Source organism: Ptiloglossa arizonensis, chromosome 2, assembly GCF_051014685.1.
Source record: "Ptiloglossa arizonensis isolate GNS036 chromosome 2, iyPtiAriz1_principal, whole genome shotgun sequence".
Classification (NCBI taxonomy): Eukaryota; Metazoa; Arthropoda; class Insecta; order Hymenoptera; family Colletidae; genus Ptiloglossa; species Ptiloglossa arizonensis.
Window position 1 is genome coordinate 26,864,255 of NC_135049.1, and position 26,520 is coordinate 26,890,774.

The 26,520-nt window shown below is 38.3% G+C and overlaps 1 protein-coding gene across 6 annotated transcripts in view; it reads left to right on the top strand.

The window, feature by feature from the left end:
- Dh44-r1 (Diuretic hormone 44 receptor 1) overlaps positions 1-26,520 on the top strand; it is a 124,133-nt gene that overhangs the window by 786 nt on the left and 96,827 nt on the right. For all 6 annotated transcript variants that reach the window (XR_012991074.1, XM_076304365.1, XM_076304367.1 and 3 more), the window contains exons 2-3: positions 17,179-17,510; positions 22,675-22,986. Coding sequence is in view for 5 of the 6 variants with exons in the window: in XM_076304365.1 (XP_076160480.1) it covers positions 17,438-17,510; positions 22,675-22,986 (385 nt within the window). In the remaining variant the exon portion in view is untranslated. The remainder of the gene's footprint in view (positions 1-17,178; positions 17,511-22,674; positions 22,987-26,520) is intronic.

Consider the following 26,520-nt stretch of genomic DNA (forward strand, 5'->3'; position numbering starts at 1 on the left):
AAAGTTTCTAGGAGACACTGCATCGAACAACCACAAACAATCAGACGCAATACTTTGAAAGAAAAGTGTGATCACTTTGACCTCACTCTACCAGTTGAGGTTCAATAATTTGAGTAATTGAGATCTCGAAACGGACATACACTACCGATCAAATCTTTCGGTACATCTATACGGTGTACACCAGTGTTTCTCAAAGTGTTCACCACGGAAAAGAGAGAAATTCCGCGAATTCGAGTTTTCGCAATATCCAGATCTGTAATATTTATTCACATAGTTTATACACATACTTCGTGTATGTTAATAACGAATATCTGGTATAAATATTCGTGCAATAATAAACAATATATGTTAGCGTCAAGGAATTTTGAAAACGTTTCGAAGGTAGATCCTATTTCGTTTTATATAGGGTTCAGCAGCTGAACACTAGGATCGCTAAAAAATAACAATGTTTTTGTTTAAAAAAATATACATTGATATTTCGTTAAAAATTATTATTAAATCGATGAATATTTACACAAATTCGAGGGTTGAGTTCTAACAATGTAAAATCGTAAATAAATAAAAAAAAATAGGTTTGCCGGGCTGCGCGTAAACTTTTAGGATCGTGTATGACAACGAGGATCAACAAAGTTTGAGAACCGCTGTTCTCTATTATACACGTAAACGTGGATCACTTGAATCTCGGGAACCGTGATGCGATATCGTGTTAACTGTTAACCACCACGCGCTTATATTGTTATTATACGATCCAGCGTCTGCGTATTATCGATTGTTTCTAAAAATTTAGTTTTTCTAGAGTATACACTCTAGTCTAATATAAGTAGATATCAGTAGATATGTACTCCAAAGATTTTCAATCCTTTAATCACTATTCGAGATGATCATCACCAACATTTCTTTCGTAAAATAATTAAGACATTCGAGTGTCATTTAGTATAGACCAACTCACATATACACTCTAGTCTAATAGAAGCAGGCATCAGTAAATATTTACCACAGGATATTCAATCCTTTAATCGCTATCTATTAGATGATCATCACCAACACTTCTTTTGTAAAATAATCAAAACACTCGAGTGTCCTTCTACTTTTTCTAACTTAGTATAGATCAACCCATATATACACTCTAGTCTAATATAAGTAGATATCAGTAGATATGTACCCCAAAGATTTTCAGTCCTCTAATCACTATTCGAGATGATTATCACCAACACTTTTTTCGTGAAATAATTAAGACATTCGAGTGTCATTTAGTATAGACCAATCCACATATACACTCTAGTCTAATAGAAGCAGGTATCAGTAGATATTTACCACAGGATATTCAATCCCTTAATTACTATCTATTCGAGATGATCATCACCAACACTTCTTTTGTAAAATAATCAAAACACTCGAGTGTCCTTCTACTTTTTCTAACTTAGTATAGATCAACCCATATATACACTCTAGTCTAATATAAGTAGATATCAGTAGATATGTACCCCAAAGATTTTCAGTCCTCTAATCACTATTCGAGATGATTATCACCAACACTTCTTTCGTAAAATAATCAAAACACTCGAGTGTCCTCATCTAGTATAAACCAACTCATATATACACTCTAGTCTAATATAAGTAGATATGTACCCCAAAGATTTTCAATCCTTTAATCACTATTCGAGATGATCATCACCAACACTTGTTTCGTAAAATAATCAAAACACTCGAGTGTCCTCATCCAGTATAAACCAATTCATATATACACTCTAGTCTAACTCTAGTACACATCTCTAGGTATTTGCCAAGGGATGATCAATCCTCGTGTCACTATTCAAACAAGACAGTCGTCGTCAACCATCCTACGTCTCGTTGAAAGTTCAACGCGGTCGGGGACAGGGTTGCTCGAAGTTTCTCCAATCGAATTTCCCTGGACGAAACTCGCGAGACATCTTGGATCCGTACCACCTGTTGAGAACTCGGGATCTCTCCCCGCCAAAGAGTACCGTGGCGGCTTGGTCGGTATATTTTTTCATAACGCTTCTCGCGTCGGATGTTTACGACTACCGGTGGCAGTTGCCCTTAATTCTAAAATAACACTCGGTGAGACTCTCGACGGTGAGACTCTCGACCGATCTGTTCTTTTATCGTCGGCCTTAAAGAGCCCGGCGGCTATCTCTCTCGAACCTTAATCTCTCTTGCTCGCCGTTGACGCAGACGGTAAACCGTTTCTAGGTCGACGGAGCTCGAGGGCCTTTTCGTGCGTAATATCGGTCCTCCGACTCGCTCGCCGCTATTTATCTTGCGAATCTTTAACGAAACCACCGACCGTTCGTCTTTTCGCGCGTTGACGCCACGCGGCGCGCTATTTCGACGACCGTATCACTGAAATTTTACTCGACAAGTAACCGATCGTTCGATTGTTTATCATTTAAGTTTCTACGGGAGATTTCACACAGTCGACCTTGGAAATCTCGATACAACCTCGAGATACCTTGCTGACAATTTCAGGTGGAATTTTTCATTGAAAAAAAAAAGGTTAATTGAAAATTAGTAGTTCGTAATAAACTGTAGCTCAAATTGAGCGTTTTCACGAGTTGTTCGCTAGGTGAATGATACGTACAAAGGAGAATGAATTTTTAATAACTTAGACACTATTTAGTTGAGATCACCAAAGCTTCTTTTGGTACAATAATCGAGACACTAGAGTGTCCTCATTTTTGGTAGTCTCGAGGTACTTTGCTGACAATTTCAAGTGGAATTTTTCATTGAAAAAAAAAAGGTTAATTGAAAATTAATAGTTCGTAATAAGTTGTTCGCTCGGTGAATGGAACGTACAAAGGAGAATGAATTTTTAATAACTTAGACACTATTTATTTGAGATCACCAAAGCTTCTTTTGGTACAATAATCGAGACACTAGAGTGTCCTCATTTTTGGTAGTCTAGAGGTACCTTACTGACAATTTCAAGTGGAATTTTTCATTGAAAAAAAAAAGTTTAATTGAAAATTAGTAGTTCGTAATAAACTGTAGCTCAAATTAAGCATTTCCACGAGTTGTACGCTAGGTGAATGAAACGTACAAAGGAGAATGAATTTTTAATAACTTAGACACTATTTATTTGAGATCATCAAAGCTTCTTTTGGTACAATAATCGAGACACTAAAGTGTCCTCATTTTTGATAGAATCCATGTATACACTCTGGTCGAATAGATTAATAACGTGAGAAATTATCCAAGGTAGACAATATTTTATTATCATTATTTCTCAGTGGTTCTCAGGTCGACCTCGAAGTTTAGCAAACCATTGTGCAGAGTAGAGTGTGGAGAGTGTATATTACCTTGTGAAAAATTCCACACAGCACAGATCGATGAAAACGGGAAACGAGGAATTTTCTAATGTAGATCTTTGGCTGCGATTGTTCGTTATTTAATTTCCTGGAACTGTTCGAAGTCTAAGCTTAAAAAAATCGTAATAACCATGACCGCGCGAAATCAGACTCATAAGATCTCGAAGACCTTGCGAACTATCCTACGTAGAATGATTGATGAAACAAGGTCACGTGGATTTTCTAATAAGCTCTAGTTCAAATCGAGGATAGTTCGCGCGCTCTTTAAACGAGAAGTGAAACCACTCGAGCAATGTGGAATAATCTTCGAAACGATAAGACGAAACATAGTTAAAAGTAAATAATTCTTCGTTGTTCGACTCCCTCTGGGATATCGAAGAGCCAATCTCGAAGATCTCAAACATCACGTGCGTTCAGAAACGTATTGTAGAAACTCGAGGAACTTGAGAAAGATTCGTTATATATATTTTTCTTTTTTTGTAACCCTGGGTCGACCGAAAAATAACCTGGTTATAAAAGAATCAGTGTGTGTAGCTGAGGTGCTAAATTACAGTGTACTCGTGGAGGGTTCAGAATCATCGTTTAAGGCGTCTGCCTAGTTTGGGGAGAAAAAAGAATTGGTTTTACTTGTTGGTGTACTTTCTTCAAGATTCGAGTTCTAGAAGCATTAACTCGAAAAGATTTTTCTCTGTTATCGTAACGTTACTACGCGATGAATATTCATCGAGAGGTTCTTCATCGGGTGTCGGACAAAAATTGATGTACGGAAACGGCGGCCCCCTGAACGATAATGGCGGATAAAATGTAGGTCTCCTGGAACGAGTAAAATGGATCCATTGGAGAGATCTATCGTGCACTTATGGCAGCTTCAATCGTAACTAAAACTCGCTTCGTATCTAACGCGACGTAATCTTCTCTATTGTGTTAAACGATCGAGGCTCAGAGTTGGCCTGGTGTAAGCAGTATACGGTCTGATTCAATGTAATCTGTCCTAACTCTAATCTGAATCGTTCTAACCTAATCCAAAATTAATTTAACCTACCCGGCTTAACTCCACCCGTTCCTCGCTTATCGTGCCTTTTATTCGAGACTTGTTCGAGACTCAAAGTCACCGAAAATGCAAACATCGTAGAATTTTAGTCGGACTTGTATAATACACGAGTGAAATAATTTCAATGGTTGACGAGTGAAATTAAAATATTTTACCATAAATTTCTCGTCGATCGTAAAAGAGATGATTATTACCAACACTTCTTTTGTAAAATAATTAAGACACTCGAGTGTCATTTTGTATAGACCAACCCACATATACACTCTAGTCTAATAGAAGCAGGTATCAGTAAATATTTATCATAAGATATTCAATCCTTTAATCGTTATCTATTAGATAATCGTCACCAACACTTCTTTTGTAAAATAATCAAGACACTCAAGTGTCCTTCTAATTCTTCTAACTTAGTATAGATCAACTCATATATACACTCTAGTCTAATAGAAGCAGGTATCAGTAGATATTTACCACATGATATTCAATCCCTTAATCACTATATATTGAAGATGATCACCACCAACACTTCTCTTGTAAAATAATTAAGACACTCGAGTGTCCTCATTTAGTATAGATCAACCCATATATACACTCTAGTCTAATAGAAGCAGGTATCAGTAAATATTTACCACAGGATATTCAATCCCTTGATCACTATCTATTCGAGATGATCATCACCAACACTTCTCTTGTAAAATAATCAAGATATTCGAGTGTCCTCATTTAGTATAGACCAATCCATATATACACTCTAGTCTAATAGAAGACTCCACGCTTATCGTACCTTTTATTCGAGCTTGTTCGAGACTCAGTCACCAAAAATGCAAACATTGTATAATACACGAGTGAAATAGTTTCAATGATCGACGAGTGAAATTAAAGTATTTTACCATAAATTCCTCGTCGATCGTAAAACTTTCGATACATTTGTATCGAGTTATTTGCACTTACCCGGACAATCGTAATTTAAAATGGAATTTTAAATATCTCACTGTCCATAGAATTTTTTACAGCTCCCAGTGTACACGATTTTCTCGAAATTTAGTACCAAGTACTGGGAAATCGCTTTATTTTCACAAAAAGAAAAATTGATATGCAATTTTTCAACTCTGCTCAATATTTAGATGTCCTCCAGGTTCTCAAGAATTTTAAAACGTGTTCCTAGGATCTCTTCTCGTTACATTCTCATGATACACTGACTTAGTACAATCGAAGCTAATACAAAAGATACTCCATTACTTCCTGTAGGTCCCTTCACCGAATCGTAAAGTTAAAAGCACGAGTTTTATACGTGCGGGCCATTTTTTAGCCAAAGATCTTGAGCGTACAATCGTACGGAAGAACGTATTAAGGTTAAGCTCTGGATCGAGTTGGAAAGTTTTGTTTTCGTAAAAGAAGTTTGACAGACGGTATCGAGATGATCAATCGAGTTATAAACTTCTTTTTATAAAGGATCTCCGGTCGGTCGGTGCTTTCAGGAAAGGTCGTAGTGGCTCGTATTTCGATGCTATCTACCTGAAAAATATTTCTCTCTCCGATCGAGACGGTAGCCTCCGAGGTAGCTCATCGTTCATCGTGTTGCTCTCCACGGTTCTTATCTATACTGTCTTATAATAAAAGCAGCCATCCTCCTGCCTCCTTGTATTCGATCATAAATTTCGAGCGGATCGGTCGTGCACGGTTACGATTTCCTGGCGGGCGTTTTACCTACTCGAGAAACGGACTGTAATTGAAACGATAGGAACATAATCGTTTGAAATACGAATCTTCAATTTCGTCCCGTTAAAGAAAAGCATCCGTTTTTCCCAACCGATGAAGTTTCTTCTTTCGCTGACAAAAGAAAGGAAGAATTATACTCGACTCGTTTGAGAACCACTTGGCAGCCACGGTAGCAACAATATTTGTTGCTACGGGTTCGGTAGTCAAGTGTTTTCAATCGTTACACGGTGCAATCGTGTAATTTCTGTAACTCGAACGAGCACGAGAGAGAAAATTGAAATTCAAGAGGCTACGCCATTGCTTCACCAGTAAATCTGTGCCGTCATATCGTGGACCGATTAAAGTTATGTAGGTTTCGTAGACAATATTTATTTTTATTATTTAAAATAGCGAAGATATTCTAATGGTCTGTTTCTAGTGGAAGACTCTGTGTATTATACACTCTAGTCTAATAGAAGAAGGCTTTAGTAAGTTTTTACCAGGAGATAAATTCTTTAGTCACTATATAGGTGAGATGCTCATCGTCAATACTTCTTTAAAAAAATGTTGAAAATAAGTTTATTTCTCATGGATTTTTAGTGGACCATCTTATGTATTATACACTCTAGTCTAATAGAAACAGGCCTCGGTAAGTATTTACCAGGGAATAAATTCTTTAGTCACTATATAGGTGAGATGGTCATCGTCAAAACTTCTTAAAAAAAATTTTGAAAATAAATCTATTTCTCATGGATTTCTAGTAGACCACTCTATGTATTGTACACTCTAGTCTAATAGAAGCAGGCCTTAGTAAGTTTTTACTAAGGGATAAATTCTTTAGTCACTATATAGGTGAGATGGTCATCGTCAATACTTCTTTAAAAAAATTTTGAAAATAACGAGAATTTTCAAGTGACCTACTTTTCATGGATTTCTAGTAGACCACTCTATGTATTATACACTCTAGTCTAATAGAAGCAGGCCTTAGTAAGTTTTTACTAAGGGATAAATTCTTTAGTCACTATATAGGTGAGATGGTCATCGTCAATACTTCTTTAAAAAAATTTTGAAAATAACGAGAATTTTCAAGTGACCTACTTTTCATGGATTTCTAGTAGACCACTCTATGTATTATACACTCTAGTCTAATAGAAGTAGGTCTCGGTAAGTATTTACCAAGAGATAAATTCTTTAGTCACTATAGTCACTAGATGTTCATCGTCAATGTTTCTTTAAAAAAATTATGAAAATAACAAAATTTTCAAATGGTCTGTTCCTAGTGGACCACACTGTATAGTAGTACACCTTAGTAGATCCTTACCAAAGGACGATCAATCCCTTAGTAGCTCCACAAGTGGGACAATTGTTACCAACGTTACTCATTATTGAAAATAGTTCGGATGTTCAAGTGGCTTGTTTCTAGCGAACCACCCTGTACACCGAGCTATTTACCAAAGGACCACCCATCCCTCGTATTTTATAGAGGTGAGATACTTGTCGAACTTGGCAAGAAATGAACCTTTGAACCGAATAACGGTCCATGGTGGCTAACATGTCACGAAGATATAGACTGTTCGATAGAAAGGACTCTTTGGTGACTTCGACCGGATAATAGAGAACTGATTATAACAGAAGACTGGTCATCCAACAATGCTGTGCGGTGAACTTGAGCGGAAAAACGCGAAGTCACCCCACGTAACGACTGTGCGACGAAAACAGACGAATGGGGGACAAGAGAGGACCAAGGTGGATTAATGAATTCAATTACGTTCGAGAGCTTGGTCTATTGCCCTCGAAAGATAGGTGTGCCGGGTTAATGGTATTCGGTCAGAAATTAATTAGGTGTTGTAACTCGATGACGATGGGAAAGAACCATCCTTTAATGGGAGGCCTCTTTCAAAGGATGAAAGGATATCATACGTCTACTCGACAAATGATCCCTTTACTTCCTGTTCCCTTACAATTACGTTGATCGATTTATAAATACTGCAATGGGGCTCTAAAGAATATTCACTGCGCTATCAATCACTGGTTAAACGACACGAGACACTCGACGACACTCCTAACCAATGGAGTAACAATTATTTTTTTAAAAATGTCGACCCTTAAGTCTGAATTTTACAGATATCTCGTACAGATAGATATTATTTTTGGTTAGTAATTTATTTTAAAAGATATTACATATGCGATAAAAAATGTAGCAACGTACAAAAGTAACAAAGTAATTGTTCGTTTAAGTTCAATTTTTTCCGCGTAAGAGTTAAAGATAGAATTCGAAACATTGTTAATTAGAGCCTTGATGTTTTCTTCGGTTCACAGTAATTAATTCGTTTGCGTTCGAAAATGGTAAAAGATTTCGAAAGTGGACAGAGGTCGTTGCAAACAATTTTTGGATGTTTAATCTTCCGACGATCTTAATAGAGGATTAATTCGGTCCAGGATCGAGAATTTTTCCGTTAGGTAAGACGGTAGAAAGGGTAAATAATTTTCAGCGAGCAGCCGTTCCAGATTTAATCTATAATTGAGAAATTATCTATTTCAAGTTCGACGATAAATTTTTCAATCAGAACTTTCATTTCCTCGGTCGTGGCGATTTTTATCGCGTTCCTGATATCGTGCTCTGGAAGGTTAACAAATTTCAGAGATTAGTGGCGACTTTCGAGCAAGAAGTACAATAAAGAAACAAGAGAGAGAAATAATCGTGGTAACTGTAAAAAGGTAAACAAAACTCCAGCACGGTCCGCCTGGAGTGTAATCAATCCAGACTGTTTGCCAATTCGAAGCCAATTTTATGTTTAAATAACTCGGTGGATTGCAAGAGGAATCGCGGCAAATTACGAGGAAACTAGTTCTCGAAGTGTTCCTCGGTTTATTTTGTCAACAATTTTCCATCGTTTGAAATTTGCATCTCGAGTGCCGGGAAATAAAAAAGGTAGGAGTGATTCGTGGCGGGAGTGTTTCTGAACGACGAAATAAAGGTATCTTGAAATCTGTACCCAGTGGCGTATCCCTTTGCCCGAGCTGTTTTCAGCTATAAATATTTTGCCAGATACATTCAACAAGGGGCCAAGAGAAGCGTCTTCAAAGACGAGACGACAAATTATTTGCTTAAGCCTTACAAACGAGCACAGATAACCTACCGTGGTCTTCTTCGCGTAATCCCTTGAAAATGGAGTACAGATTAAATAGGCAAAGCCAGCAAATTGGTGTTCTTAATTTCGAACAGATGTTCCGATCTCGGTGAGCCGCGATTCCTTCGCGAGGAATGCAGACAATTGTTTACCATCTACCTCGAGCAACCTAGCAATTATCCAATCTTGCTGTTTAATTGGTGTTAATGAAATTTGACAATCTTGTTTAGTATGCTCCGAGAGATTATCACCATTTTAAGAAGTATTTATTATTATTTTTGACGATTTATTTTCGACCACTTTAAGAAGTATTTATTATTATTTTTGACGATTTATTTTCGACCACTTTAAGAAGTATTTATTGTTATTTTTCACGATCGACGAGTCCTTTGGAACAATTGCAATTAAGTGGTAGTATTGTCGAACATTGTATACGATTGTGGTAATTTATGAGTCGTAGGTAAATTCTTTGGATAATGATCAGGTTTCCACAGTGTTCAAATTATAAACTATAGACGATATGTACTCGAATGGTTACTTTTTTATTTATTATTTCATTCTTAATGTTTAAATTGTGATATACAATAATATTAGGTTTAATTACCATTGATTCCTATGGTATAGTATATTCAAGTATTCTTTTAAATATTTTATCGCCATTGATATGTATTTGACTGTAGTAACATTGATTGTTACTTTTTTTATTTATTATTTCATTCTTAATGTTTAAATTATGATATATAATATTAGGTTTAATTACCATTGATTTCTACGTTATGATATATTCAAGTATTCTTTTAAATACTTTATTGCCATTGAGAGGTATTTGACTGTAGTAAAATTAATTGTTACATTTTCTATTCATTGTTTAATTCTTAATGTTTAAATTATGATATATAATATTAGGTTTAATTATCAATGATTCCTACGTTATGATATATTCAAGTATTCTTTTAAATACTTTATTGCCATTGATAGGTATTTGACTGTAGTAAAATTAATTGTTACATTTTCTATTCATTGTTTAATTCTTAATGTATAAATTATGATATATAATATTAGGTTTAATTATCAATGATTTCTATGGTATGGTATATTCAAGCATTCTCTTAAATATTTTATTGGAATTGATGGGTACTACTTTTTATTAAAATTTTCATGACAATTTCGTGTCCATTGGGAGAGTCGGTTTATTAGACAACTGTCGTTTACAATGTATTCCTCACGGTGCACTCGCCGTACATGGTGAACGTAATGAAGAGTTTAATTAAGACTTGACCGATATGCGTCGTTCAGGACACAAATCATTTTGATTCCAACGTTATTGACATGAACTTCTTTCGAGGTAAATTAATCTCAGATGTTTCAATATCCTGCTCATCGAGAATACTATATTACACCGTGAAAGTAAATTTTACATCGAAGAGAAACGCGAATACAAAAATATTCCATTTTTCAGTAAAACGTGGAAAATCATACTCTCGATGATTTTTTTTCGCACAATCCTCGCCAAGCGCAACAAATATTATTTTTATTCCAATTTTTATTTCCACGTTGATCACGTTGTGCTACAGTAGGAGCAAATATGATCACCGATTTAATAGATTTCTGATTTATTTATCTTTCGTGCAATATTCATTGTCGCTGCAAATATTGAGAATCGATGGAACGGGGAAATTGAAAAGTATTTACGCAATAATACCAAAGGGTATCAGATTTCAACATTGTATTAAACATTCTTCTGTCTTCGATTCATATTTTCTATCAGTTCAGTTTCGACTATATTTGTCGTTCGTTAAAAATAAATTGATACGAAAATAACGATTCCGTAAGGTTCGACAAATAATAAAATGTCAAGAGGAGAGGATCCTTCTATACAGGGTGATCTAAATAAAAAAACAAAAATTCCATGTAATTGTCAGTATTCAATTCTTGGCAATAAATTTCGAAAAGAAATAATTTGATATTTAATAGGAGTCGAGGTTACTAATTTCTCCAAGAAACGAACCAGAAATATTAAATTAACATCTGCTCGCAAATTAACCTTGACAGAGATATACAGGTTGTTTTAAATCATACGTTGCGAGTGGTAGTCAACGTAACCCAGTTTTTCTTCCTGATACGGAGATTTACATTTCGATAAGAGTTCGCGAATTAATATTAGGAGACGCGAGAGACTTTATTTCGGTTGTTGGCGGCGAAAAAGATAAGCTAACCCGTAGAATATAAAATTGATTCTACGATAAAAAAAAAAAAGAAAAAAATATATATATATACATACACGCGTAATTCTATCCGAAATTTGTTCAGGAACAAGATACTTTTTGCAGGAATGAAAATCTAGCTAAAATAAAAATCTGTCTATCCAGCTGTATTTCGATTGTTGATAGTCGGGAAAGTAAGTTAATCCGTCAGTTTCATTCCCGTCGATGTCGATTTTCGGATGTACGTTGAACGTACATTTTTTTTTCTTTTTTTTTTTCCTCTCTTTTTTTTCCCCCGTTCGTGACGGTATCGCACGGTCGAAAAATTCTTCGATATTCGTTTCAGATCGCCCTCCACGGTCAAACAGATTTATCCTCGGAATTCTCAACCGTGCTCATACCGTCGAGATTATTTTCAATCGATCCCCCTCCTAAAAATGAAACCTTGGCACAGGCACGGGGGGAAAAAAGGGAACGCGTGACTTCTTAAGGTTTATCGTCCATCTTTATCACGCGTTATCTCGAACTTTCGTCGTTCAGCACGCAACCCTCTTGAAATACACCATTAACACCGCGTCCCGTTTTCGTTTCTTCGCTCGGTCGACTTTTGCTCTTAACGTGTAGGTCGAAATAACGTACCGCGTAAAATTCCACGCACTCGCTAACGCATCTAACGTTCATTAGTGAATTTATAGCGCGAACTTACGGCAACGTGTGCCCGTATTTCGAGAATATTTTCTTTTTTCCACCTGCACGGTAATTCGTCGCATTTATGCAGATGAGATTAACGTGTACCCTCGTACAAATTATACGGGATGGCCAGAAGGTACCGAATTTATCGCTGCGCGTAAAATGGGCGAAGAATATCAAAAAAAATTTTATTCTCCAGCTTCGAAATACTTTGTTAACCGGTTACAGAGGAATGAAATTTGTGTTTTTACGCGGAAGTATTATTTTTGAAACAATCACAAATTAGATTCATTTAGAGAATACAGTGTAAATCAAACTGACGAGAATTATTTTAAGATTACACAGTCATTGTTTCATGAAGTTCTTAAAAGACACAACGAGGTATCTGAAAGAAAACTACCCCTATTTATGATAATTACTCTTCCAATATTTTGTATTGGATATTCCAATATTTTGACAGTTTAAATTTTGTTTAAAGTAATATCGCGTTTAGTTTTCGAGAAAGAAGTTCATTTAAAATACTAAGGCCCAATAGAGATGAAAACCAATCGAAAGAATTGATTCATGGGGTACGAGAAGACCAACGATTGCTAATTCGTAAATTTCGTGGTTCGAACGCTTCGAAATTATTTAGACACCATTTTTCGCATCGTTTGGTGAATTTCGAGGGGAGAATCGGGTGTTTGCTCAAACTTACCTACTCCGGAGAAGTATGTTACGCGATTTACCGTAATTCTCGTCTTTTACTAACCGCTCCGTTTCGAGTTCGTGGAACCACCCTTAGCGACCGCCCTTTTCTTCGACGATTATTCATTCGAATGGCTGGAAACGCGGATCGAACGATGAAACACCTCGCAGGTGTAAAATCGATTGTAGTATCGGACGATAAATTTTTCAATCGGCAACGAACGTGGTGCTCTATTTGCGCCGATCCGCGCGAAGCCAGAATAACAAAGCAATCGAGTTGAAACAGATATTTCGTCGCGCAAACGAGTATCTCTGTAAACGTAAACGCGTGTACGTCGCGCGCAGGAACGATGCAAAATTCTCCACCGAACGGAATATTGTCCGATGCGCAGAGTGTCCCGCGGACCGAGTACGGGATTCTTTTTTTTTTTTTTTTTTAATTAATAAAAAAAAATATGGAACGAATTTTACTTCCACGGTTTGTTTTTACAACGGAGATGGAATATAAATCGTTCCCCGAGAAGTTGTCACTGGTTTCAGATTTGATTGCGACAACTTCTCAGGCAGACTAACGGAATTCAAAATTGAATCGTTTGTTCGCGAAATGTGCAAGGGAACTTCGAACAATTCTGTTTTATTCGGTGCAACTTTTGAAAATTTATAATTGAATGGGACACGAAGGTTATTTTATGTTATTAATTTATCGTATAAGTTGGAACGGAACCAGCCTACAACGATAATTAAAGAAAGTAAAAGAGCACGATAAAATGAATTATGTATATTAAAATACGTAAAAGTACGTACAATTAATATACGAAAGTTGGAAAATTGTTCCAATAGGAAACTAAATGAAACTTGTTTGTTTCTCGTCATCCCTGTTACTGTACTTGACAAATTTGTCAGTTTCACATTTTTCTATGGGAAAGTAATGTCACAGTTTATATATTGGATATATTAGAAAACTTGCTCGACCTATTGGGATGTGAAGATGAGTCATTGCTGATCTTTTCTCAATTGCTCTACGTTAAAAGTTACAGATCGGTCCATGCACGTACGGAGTTCTGTGAAACGAAATCACACATTAATAAAATCACACATTAATGAAATCACACATTAATGAAATCACACGTTAATGAAATTACACGTTAATGATTATTACACGTTAATGAAATTACACGTTAATGAAATTACATATTCTATGGAAAATAATGCCACAATTTTAATATACCCATATTAGATATATTAAAAAATTTGCTCGACCTATTGGGATGCGAAGATGAGTCATTACTAATCTTTTCTCAATTGCTCTACGTTAAAAGTTACAGATTGGTCCACGCACGTAGGGAGTTCTGTGAAACGAAATCACACATTAATAAAATCACACATTAATGAAATCACATATTCTACGAAAAGTAACGCCACAATTTTAATATACTCATATCAGATATATTAAAAAACTTGCTCGACCTATTGGGATACGAAGATGAGTCATTGCTGATCTTTTCTCAATTGCTCTACGTTAAAAGTTACAGATCGGTCCACGCACGTACGGAGTTCTGTGAAACGAAATCACACGTTAACAAAAATCACATATTCTATGGATAGTGACGCCACAGTTTACATATCGGATACATTAGAAAACTTGCCCGACGTGTTGGGATGCGAAGATCAGTCGAGAGAATTGCTCTACGTTAAAAGTCACAGGTCGGCCCACGCACGTACGGAGATCTGTGAAACGAAATCACACGTAAATAAAAATCACATATTCTATGGATAGTGACGCCACAGTTTACATATCGGATACATTAGAAAACTTGCCCGACGTGCTGGGATGCGAAGATCAGTCGTGAGAATTGCTCTACGTTAAAAGTCACAGGTCGGCCCACGCACGTACGGAGTTCAGTGAAAATCCCCCGACGCTTAAGGATGCGTTCTATAATGCTCGGAGCGCTGGAAATTACACAATTTTCGAGAATTCTTTTCAAGGCAACCGGAGAAGCTATAAACGTAAAACTTTGAAGACGCATTTGTACACGACTCGAGTAGCTGCGCGAATTTTTCGAGTTACGATTCCCCACGATGCGATTCCACCGATCTCGTTAAGAATAAAAAAAGGATCGAATTACAAGAGTTGTTCAATTAGTGTTTCGAGGTAAATTTGCACTTTTCATCCAAGTAGAGTCGTTTCTCTTTCGATGTAAAAAAATGTAGCTATTGTAATCAACATTTTCAATATTATCTAAAAAATGATCGATTTTTACAAAAATGAGATATGAGAGAATTTTGTGATCTAGATTAATAGAGGAATATTTCTAAAAAAAGATCGATATTACAAAATTGAGATACGAAAGAATTTTGTGATCTATCAATAGAGAAACGTTTCTAAAAAAAGATCGATTTTACACAAATAAGAAACGAAAGAATTTTGTGCTCCAAATTAATAGAGAAACATTTCTCAAAAAAGATCGATTTTACAAATTTGAGATATGAAAGAATTTTGTGATCTAGACCAATAGAAGAACATTTCTAAAAAAAGATCGATTTTACAAATTTGAGATATGAAAGAATTTTGTGATCTACCAATAGAGGAACATTTCTAAAAAATGATCGATTTTACACAAATGAGAAATGAAAGAATTTTGTGATCCAGACCAATAAAGAAACGTTTCTAAAAGAAAAATCGATTTTACACAAATGAGAAACGAAAGAATTTTGTGATCCAGACCAATAGAGAAACATTTCTAAAAAAAGATCGATTTTACACAAATGAGAAACGAAAGAATTTTGTGATCCAGACCAATAGAAGAACATTTCTAAAAGAAGATCGATTTTACAAAATTGAAATATGAAAGAATTTTCTGATCTACAAATAGAGAAACGTTTCTAAAAAAAGATCGATTTTACACAAATAAGAAATGAAAGAATTTTGTGCTCCAAATTAATAGAGAAACGTTTCTCAAAAAAGATCGATTTTACACAAATGAGAAGTGAAAGAATTTTGTGATTTATACCAATAAAGAAACGTTTCTAAAAGAAAAATCGATTTTACACAAATGAGAAACGAAAGAATTTTGTGATTTAGACCAATAGAAGAACATTTCTAAAAAAAGATCGATTTTACAAATTTGAGATATGAAAGAATTTTGTGATCTACCAATAGAGAAACGTTTCTGAGAAAAGATCGATTTTACACAAATAAGAAATAAAAGAGTTCTCTGATTTAGACCAATAAAAAAACGTTTCTCAAAAAAGATTGATTTTACACAAATGAGAAATGAAAGAATTTAAGAATTTTGTGTTCCAGACCAATAAAGAAACGTTTCTAAAAAAAGATCGATTTTACACAAATAAGAAACGAAAGAATTTGATTCAAGTAAAGAATTGGAATGCACTCTTATCTGAAGTAGTACTTCGACGATCATTGCGGATAATCCGTGAAATTGGCATAACAAAGCAGATGCTGATTAAAGAAGTAGAAGAGGGAAGAGTACCGCCACGGTGGTAGTAAAGGGTGAAATCAATCGACCGATAGGAAGGTTACAGCCGTTCGAGTATTCCTATTCCAATGGCAGGGAAAATATTGCACGCGAAGAACGAGAACGAGCCAGAGTATAAACTCGATGGCGTATATATCCGCCTTTTATTTCCCGGCAGTTTGAAAAATAGTGCGGCGAGAAGGTGATCTGGGACGATGAAACGGTTGGAAGAATCGTGAGGGTAGTTTTTCGAACGTTTCGTTAACTTTGGCGGAAAGTTACGTTAAAGGACGTAGGAAAAATTAAAGCTCGGTATCTGAACATTGAAAGAGAACGAAAAGGAACGAAAGTATCCGGTACAGTAGAGTGTAATCAAATTTCGAGAGAATGGAGAACGACGAGAGAAAATAAAATAGATTAAACGAAAGTGGATGAATATTTCGAGACAAATAACGGATAAATAATTCTGTCCTTTCGCGTCAACCATTAACAACACGTTCGAGTGTTTCGCGCGGTTTGAAAATTCAAAATAAAAGATTCGCAACAATGTACAATCTATTCCTTACACATAGTTTTCGGTTCCCCTTCAGTCAACCAAAAAGAGTCTCTCAAATGGATTTTTTAACCGGAAAATTTCGAACGAAAAAGATTCCCTCGTTTAATAAAAAGATACGCGTGATATCTCGCCCAATAAGGTCGCACGAGCGACATTGTAACGCGAGATATCTCGTCGTGGAGTCGCAACAACGATATTGTAACGCGAGGATATCTGGTAACGAAAGGATTAATATTTTTTTCGTAGTTGTGCGATATCTTTACGCTCCGTTGATTGTATCGTACACCGGACACCGAAATCGTTTGCATCCCCAGTTCGTTACTTCGCTGGTAATTTCACGTTGGTCTTATTTTTTCCAGTTGAAACGCTCCGGTGCTCTCGACTTCCTGGTAGAACTCCACGTTGTGCAATTTTTACGTGGAGAGTGCACGTTGATCTAATATCGTCGTACCGAACCTGATGGCCGTACCGGTACAAAAGAGACCGGGAGAAGCTAAAGTACAGAGACCTAGACCGATTTTACAAGAAAGCGGGGAATAGTCGAGGTTAAGAGGAAGGGACACGAGTACGATGAAATAGTTCGAGTAACCGGATCGAGAAGATACGAGAAGCAGTGAGATGACGGAATGGAAATATGGAAATCGACGAAACAAGGGAAGCGTGTACAACATGACCGAAAGATGGGGACACGGTGAGTACAACGAACTATAGAGAATGCGTAACGGAGTCACGAACAAGGTTCATCAATCTTGAAAGAGACGATAGAGCGACCGTGCATGCCGAGATGGATACGTCGTTTTAGATCTCCGAGAATCGTGTTTCTCAGAGAAAAGGAAAAAGACATGTTACAGGAACTGAAACGTTGTTGAAGGGAAGAGGAAAATGTCTGGGTCAGGGAATCGAGGAATGTGAAATCACCGAGACAGAGACAACGAATTAAAAGAGCGAAAGATACCGAGTTGGTTGGAAAAAGGCTGGGTGAATAAAATAAGGAAGCTTTAAAGGGGCTTTGGAGAATTATACGATAAACGAGAGAACGAAACAGAGTCGCAAACAGGGCTCGTTAATCCCGAGGAAGACGATAGAGCGAACAATACAAACTGTAGGCTCGTTGTACCGACCCTGACACCTATTGTTCGAATGGAAAAAAAACTGCTCGAAGAAACAGACTGGAGAGACGTAGATCTAGTCAGAAGTTCGCAGCAAACCCTGGATAACGAGATCAAACTGCACCGTACAGCTAAGATCAAAGTGTGATGTCTCCTTGCTGATTCTCCTTAACCCAATATTCGACGCACTCCTCGACAGTGAGTGATAATATCGATCTGATTCTCGACAGTGAGAACACGCACTAGGTACAACGCGAGTAACGTGACAGGATCGAAGATACCGATTCTACTAGAATCGGTAGAGGCAGTACTGACGCAGGTTTAATTCTACCTTGATGCTCCTCCGATAAAACAAATACCTAGACTACGAAAACAAGGAAATCAGAACACCAGGATCGTCTCGATATCCGATGTTCCTCGTCACTGACCGAGAATATTAATTCCTACGGGAATAAAAAATAAGAAAGATTCTACTAGAATCGGTAGAGGCAGTACTGACGCAGGTTTAATTCTACCTTGATGCTCCTCCGATAAAACAAATACCTAGACTACGAAAACAAGGAAATCAGAACACCAGGATCGTCTCGATATCCAATGTTCCTCATCCCTGACCGAGAATATTAATTCCTACGGGAATAAAAAATAAGAAAGATTCTACTAGAATCGGTAGAGGCAGTACTGACGCAGGTTTAATTCTACCTTGATGCTCCTCCGATAAAACAAATACCTAGACTACGAAAACAAGGAAATCAGAACACCAGGATCGTCTCGATATCCAATGTTCCTCATCCCTGACCGAGAATATTAATTCCTACGGGAATAAAAAATAAGAAAGAATTTCACCGAAGCGACAAAGCTCAAAGATCGAAATACGCGAACGACGTAAAATTGTGTAGAGGAGGGTCGGTGACCCTATCAGCGAGTCGATACACCCGAAACGGAGTAAGCGAAGTAGGGGACCGTAGCTGCAAATAAAGCGAAACAATCGCGAGGAGAGTAAGGGTAACACACCCTTTGTACAGCCCAGGTGAGACAGGGAAAGGTGTAATCGTCGGGGAGTGAGCCCAGAGTAAACGCGCCGATGGTGGCGCATGCTCTTCCACGTTGTGCACACACGGTGGGCAAGCTGTGTCAGCCACGTCGGTTCCTGGTACGCACGAAAATCCATATCGGTGCCGTGCATCGCGTTTCCCACGTAGGTTGACAGACCTGACCCGAGTAGGTGGTCAGGAGTACGTCTCGTCGTCTGTTACGTTGCACGAAGCGACTCGCGCGTTTCTCGCCACGCAGCTTCCTCGAGGCTTACGCGCCGGTCCTCCTGGAGGAGGTCTGCCCACCGCTCGGAGCACGTGCCGCTGGCAGTCGCGTGTCACCGCTCGCCGGTAGACAGATAGGCAGCAACGATAACCAATCGTTACGGTCGTTTCTCCTCTACCTAACGTATAGGGAGACCCTGGTGTCTATCGACACACCGTGAACTGGATTGGAAGCAATTAGAAGCCATTCGGTTGGAACGAACGATCCTGTTCTCATGGGTATTAACCGAGGATCTGTGAGAAAATAAACTCGCGAAGGAATCGCTACCTTTTAACCCGCAAACGCGAAGGAACGTTTTCATGGTAAACGTAGAATGTTCGAGTGCTGTTGATGGTACAAGTCGGTTCAAGTCGCGCCAGGATTCGAGGATCCGCGAGTGCACTTAAACTAGAAATAGATGTACGCGTCATCGTTCGGTAGACAGTGACACGACTGTAATGGAAATTCGTTCTCGGGTATTGTGCTACGTGGAAAGAACACCCCGTGCGTGGTTTTGAAATTCAATTTACCCCAGGAGGGGGTGGACGACGACAGCCAAGATAGCGGGAAAATCGGGATTCTGAAAGGCTTAACGGGGAGATCCCGTGCTCGAGTTAACATACAGGCGAACTCGGCCGAGCTTCGAAACTTGTTTACGGAAGTCGTTAAGCAGTGATTATAAAGGAACCGAAGTTGCACAGGCCCAATCTCCGGGAGAGGACTACCCGGCCAAGAAAACGGGGAACGATAACCTTTGTCCAGGTGCTATTAATGTCGACGAGCGGGAACGGAGATAGGTGGATATCAAAGCTGACTGGGCTGGTTCGTCGATCGAAACTTCGAAAGTGTTCCAAACGTTAGGGACGGGGAGAATTTGATTCCACGGGTGCATCGAAATGCAAAGCGATCCGTAGTCGACAAACGGGCGGAGAAAGGAGCCTTTGTTTGTCGCTCACGGACAAGTTCCGACGATCGTGGTTTTCAAAGACAATAGGAGGAGAAACTTGGTACGTTGAACGTTCCAAGTGTTGGATATCGCGCCGTCGGTGGCTCGATAACCGACGTTTCATCCCGGTGGTAGGTATCGATAGCCAGTTGTTGAACGTTTGTTCAGATTCGAGTGCGCTCCGTACGGGAATCCCGAGGAATCGCGCGTAAACGTTGCCCGGCGGGCATTCTCCTCTGGACGAATAATTACACGCTCGTTGTTAACGGGAACGACTTCCAGGCATCGTGAGTCGATTTCAATTTAACCCCGTTTGTAGAAATTACACGTGAATTTAACGGCTTACCAAGGATCCGAGGGAGAGACCCCGCGCGGAGCACCGTGGCTCTCCCCGATGGGATCCTCTCGGTTGGATTAGGGAAACATCGAACGACGATATCGCGCGATGTCGTTATGGCGAGTGATCCCGTGTGCTGAAATTCGATTAGCCGTAACGCTCGATAAAACGATCCGATAACGAGTCCGGAACTTTGTTGGACACGTTTCAAGTAATACAAGGGAGAGACCGGGGGAGAGACTCGGGGAGGGTCCAAGGGAGAGACCAACGGAGAGACCAAGGAAGATATCAAGGGAGATATTAACTAGGAGAGACTAGAGGAGAGACGGAACAGGGATTGGAGGAAAAACCAAGGGAGAGACTAAGGGAGAGACCAAGGAAGATATCAAGGGAGGTATTAACTAGGAGAGACTAGAGGAGAGACAGAGGAGAGATTGGAGGAAAAACCAAGGGAGAGACCATAGGATATATTAATTAGGAGAGACTAGAGGAGAGACAGAGGAGAGATTGGAGGAAAAACCAAGGGAGAAACTAAGGGAGAGACCAAAGGATATATTAACTAGGAAAGACTAGAGGAGAGACAGAGGAGAGATTGGAGGAAAAACCAAGGGACAGACTAAGGGAGAGACCAAGGGAGAGACTAGAGGAGAAACCAGAGGAGAGACTGAGGGAGATACCAAAGAAGAGATCAGGAGAGACACCAAGGGAGACGTCAACTAAGAGAGACTAGACAAGAGGTTAGAGAAGAGACCAAAGGAAAGGGGAGAGATCAAAGGAGAAACCAAGGGAGAGATCAAGGGAGAGACCAGAAGAGCAGCGCGGAGAAATTAAACATATCGCGGTATACTTTCGCTAATGTCCCTGACCTCCGCCGCGTATTCTTGGACACACAGACGAAAGGAGAAAAGGAGCCTTCGAGGATTAACCAACCCTCCTTTAATGGCGAAGGGATCTTAAGGGATCACCGACATTACCGGCGAAAACCCTGGGCGACCGTGGAACGGTCTCCTTTTCTCGAAGAATACGAACGAAATAATTGCGCGTTCTGGTAGGGGTGAAAGAAAGAAAAAAAAAACAAAAAAAAAGAAAAAAAAATACATATCCTGCGCGGGATTAAGACCTTTCAGAAATACGTGAACGGAATAGACACATCGATGAGAAGGTTCCGAGCTCATCGATGAGAACACGAGGATTCGAATACCCGTTCTTTGGAAAGGAGTCAAAATACAATTTTCCTTGTCGTGTCCTAGAGAACAAGTAGCTACTATACTTACGCAAAGAGTGTACCTTGGTAGAGTGTCTGTAGCGTTCTCGCTCGTTTCAGGCCTCTCTGGGAATTAACATACCGAAAGACGGTGCGTGTCTCGCGATTATAGGGTCTAACTCTCGGAGCGAGCTATTCGCAAGACAGTGTTTAAGCTACTCGGCGCGAGTCTCTCGATCTTGCAACTCATTAGATCTCGCGAGTCTCTCGCGAAAGCCACGACACGATTCTCCGAAAATACGTCTCCGACGAAACCCGCGTGAATAAATCCCAAATCGATTCACGGGTCTCGTTAACGCATCTTGCGACCATCCACGGATAGTGTTTCATCCTCGACACCGAGCAATCAACCTCACCCTCGATACCAAGCAAAGAAATTAAATATAATTCCGTCACGGTTCCTCGTTCAATTCCCGTTTCACGGTTCTTTAATTTTCGTGTAAACATCGGGGATTCTAACTTTGCGCGCGAGTCGCGCACGGTGATTCGTGTTTTTCGCGTAAGCAAAAGGGTTCAACGAGGGTAAATAATCCCCGGAGCGTGGAACGTTGCGAGAGTTTGGTAATTTCGTGCTTGGCCGCTTGTCGCGCGAAACTCTTGGAGAATTTTTTTTATTTTGTTTTTGTTTTTTTCTGCGAAAGTTAGAAACTGCGAAACCGTGTCCGTGTACCTGGGAATCGTTCGGGCGGGAAAAGGGACGCGTAAGTAATTTCGTAGGTCAGGTGTGCGAGCGATACTCGATAGAAGGGATTTGGGGTACGGTGATTGGTATCCGTCTGTCGTGGACTTGCTCGTGTACACGCGTGTGTGTTTTTTCTGCACCCCTGCCGCGAGTTACCGAAAGTGAACGAACTCTAGCTCGAAAGTCGTACGAGGGGTCGGTATTTACGTTGTTGGGGACAGTTGGCACGTTGCAGTCGGAGATGGCCTGGGCTCTGGATAACGAGACAGTCTTCGACACTGGGAATTACGTCCTGAACGCTTTGAATTATATCAACAAGTTGAACGAGTCGCTAAACTCGGAGGCGATCAGGTGCCTCGAGCTGAAACACCAAGAGGAGCTGGAACGTCTCTCCCTTGGAAAACAGGAGCAGGAGCAACCGGGATGCGAAATTAGCTGGGACTCTTTGCTGTGTTGGCCCAGAACCGCCCCGGGCGCGCTGGCCACGTTACCCTGTCTCGAGGAGCTGAACGGGATACGTTACGACAGCACACGTGAGTAATAACACCGTACACTTTGATATTATAACGACCGGGAACCGGAGAAAAAGATACTCGAAAGGGGACCCTTTTGAATTCCTCTTTCATTCCACGGGGGATATTAGGATCGCGCTGGAATTTTAAAAGTCAATTACGAGTACGCCTCGCCTCTACGGAGGATAATGTATCAAAAGTTATCCTCGATAGAGTAATGTATCAAAAGTTATCCTCGATAGAGGATAGTTTACAAGAGATTATCCTCGGTAGAGGATCGTTTAGCAAAAGCTAATCTTCGATAGAGAATAATTTATGAGTAGTTATTCTCGATAGAGGATAGTTTATCAAAAGTTATTTTTGATAGAAAATAATTTACGAGAAGTTATCCTCGATAGAGAATAATCTATGAGTAGTTATCCTCGATAGAGAATAATCTATGAGTAGTTATCTTCGATAGAGAATAACTTATGAGTAGTTATCCTCGATAGAGGATAGTTTATCAAAAGTTATTTTTGATAGAGAATAATTTACGAGAAGTTATCCTCGATAGAGAATAATCTATGAGTAGTTATCCTCGATAGAGAATAATTTATGAGTAGTTATCCTCGATAGAGGATAGTTTATCAAAAGTTATTTTTGATAGAGAATAATTTACGAGAAGTTATCCTCGATAGAGAATAATCTATGAGTAGTTATCCTCGATAGAGAATAATCTATGAGTAGTTATCCTCGATAGAGAATAATTTATGAGTAGTTATCCTCGATAGAGGATAGTTTATCAAAAGTTATTTTTGATAGAGAATAATTTACGAGAAGTTATCCTCGATAGAGAATAATCTATGAGTAGTTATCCTCGATAGAGAATAATCTATGAGTAGTTATCCTCGATAGAGAATAATCTATGAGTAGTTATCCTCGATAGAGAATAATCTATGAGTAGTTATCCTCGATAGAGAATAATTTATGAGTAGTTATCCTCGATAGAGGATAGTTTATCAAAAGTTATTTTTGATAGAGAATAATTTACGAGAAGTTATCCTCGATAGAGAATAATCTATGAGTAGTTATCCTCGATAGAGAATAATCTATGAGTAGTTATCCTCGATAGAGAATAATCTATGAGTAGTTATCCTCGATAGAGAATAATCTATGAGTAGTTATCCTCGATAGAGAATAATCTATGAGTAGTTATCCTCGATAGAGAATAATCTATGAGTAGTTATCCTCGATAGAGAATAATCTATGAGTAGTTATCCTCGATAGAGAATAATTTATGAGTAGTTATCCTCGATAGAGGAAGTTTATCAAAAGTTATTTTTGATAGAGAATAATTTACGAGAAGTTATCCTCGATAGAGAATAATCTACGAGTAGTTATCCTCGATAGAGAATAATTTATGAGTAGTTATCCTCGATAGAGGATAGTTTATCAAAAGTTATTTTTGATAGAGAATAATTTATGAGTACTTATCCTCGATAGAGGATACTTTATCAAAAGTTATTCTTGATAGAGAATAATTTACGAGAAATGATCCTTGATAGAGAATAATTCATGAGAAATTATCCTCGATAGAGGATAATTTATGACAAAATACTTTTGATCTTTAACACACAAATAATGAATGGAAAGTATTCAAATTTTATCTAAAAAATCCTTACGAGTACTACGTTTCGAAAATGGTATTTATTTTCTAAACTTTCCTTTAGAAAAATCCACTCCTTTGTCTTCGAAACGTAAAATATATTCCGTATTTCTTGTACGATATTTTTAAGCAGTATATCATGGAACAGAATAGTCATATTTTCCCTAAAAAATATTCGTCGCCTTGTTTAAACAATTACCGAGTAATACTGTCGAAAATTTATCATTATAATATTTCCACAAGGATGTATGGTGAATCGAACTCTCACGCGAAACCACCGGCGAGAATTTATTAATCGCTTCGAATATCATTTTCCACCCACACTGTATTATACGACGTGTCGCTAACTGCGTGGATTTTTAAACAAATTCTCTTGGGGCTGCGAGATTCGGGATTGACCCATCACCCGTCCAATTTAATACTGGCCGATTGTTTCAAAATATCGGTGGTTTGTTGATGTTTGCGGTAACGATGATCGAAGGTTGAAACAGGCTCGAGTTGCTCGACGATTAAATAACAATAATCTCATATGGTCCGTGGAACTGTTGCTCGTGTACAGAGATCCATCCCTCTGTAACTGATCGTAGAATTTTCCTAAATTTTACAATGTTTCGACAATTAAAAACATTTCGAGGTAATTTCAATCGTAGAACGACACTCGAGTATTTTCCATTTTTAATTATTTCAATATTCAAGAAACAAAGAACGCTCAAAATATTCACGTAGGATAACATACCAAGCATCGACTGAAATATTCGATAGAAATTTACCCAATGGCCACTTAACAAAATAATTATATCTCGGTAATTAATAGCTGCATTAGCTGATAAAATCGCAAGCTTCGTTGTGTCTAGGTTGAAGTTAACGTGACATTAAATATCGTCTATAAAGTATTTGGATTTTATTCTCAAGGTTCAAATTTTAAGTCTTTTCTCACCGAGAAAACGTATTTCTTTTGCAAGATTCGAGAAACAATTTCTGGTGCGAAACAATTAGAGGTTTACGTATTAACGAGGATTTCTCTTTATCGAATGGTCCAGTTATTTGAAGTATAATCGGCTCGAAGGTACGGGAGGATTGATAGAAACGGTTCGTGGATTTAAAGAGGACAGGTTTGAGATATCGTGCGGACTCTCCGTGTTCCATTATACATCGATTCACGTGCATTACGAGGTAACTCATTTGCAAAGATTTACATTAACATTTAGCATCGAACGGTTGAACGGTTACGCTCGATTCGAGACTGAAACGTCTCGTTAACTATTCGCGTATTCTTGCACGCTCTGTTTCAGTTCCGCGCGAAATTTATAATTACACAGGTGGAATTATTAGGATGCAAGATTAATTAAGATGAGAGTTTAAGTTACGTCGCGGCTCTTGTTACTGTATAACGAGGAAGCTGAACGCGAGTTTACGAACAACGAACTCCCGATGCGTTCGGTGTATCGAATTTAATTAAACGACTATCGATAAGTAGCTGCGTTCGATTTCTTCGAACAAGGAGAGCTTCGAAAAATAATTCGAACGTTCGAATGAATTTTTCAACGAATTGGCGAGTGGTATGCTTTATCTAAAATCGTGCGATTTCGTGTGTCCATTTTGCTGTGAAATTGAAAAGCAACGTGGATCCGAGTACCGTGAACACTTTCAATGAATATCGACGTTTCGCGAACAAACGTTGTTTACGGATAAAAATATTGAAATAAAAGGAAAAAAATTCATTGCTAAATTCTCAATGCACAAAGAACTAGAATATATTGAAAGTCGAAGGGGGAAATTTGGAAAATAATCGAATCTATGTTTGTACAATGTTTGCGAAAAATATAACAATAGATAATTTTTGGTATATTTTTCATTTTCAAGTAAAATTACCGTTGGTTGCATTTATTAGGTAAAAGTACCGTTCATTA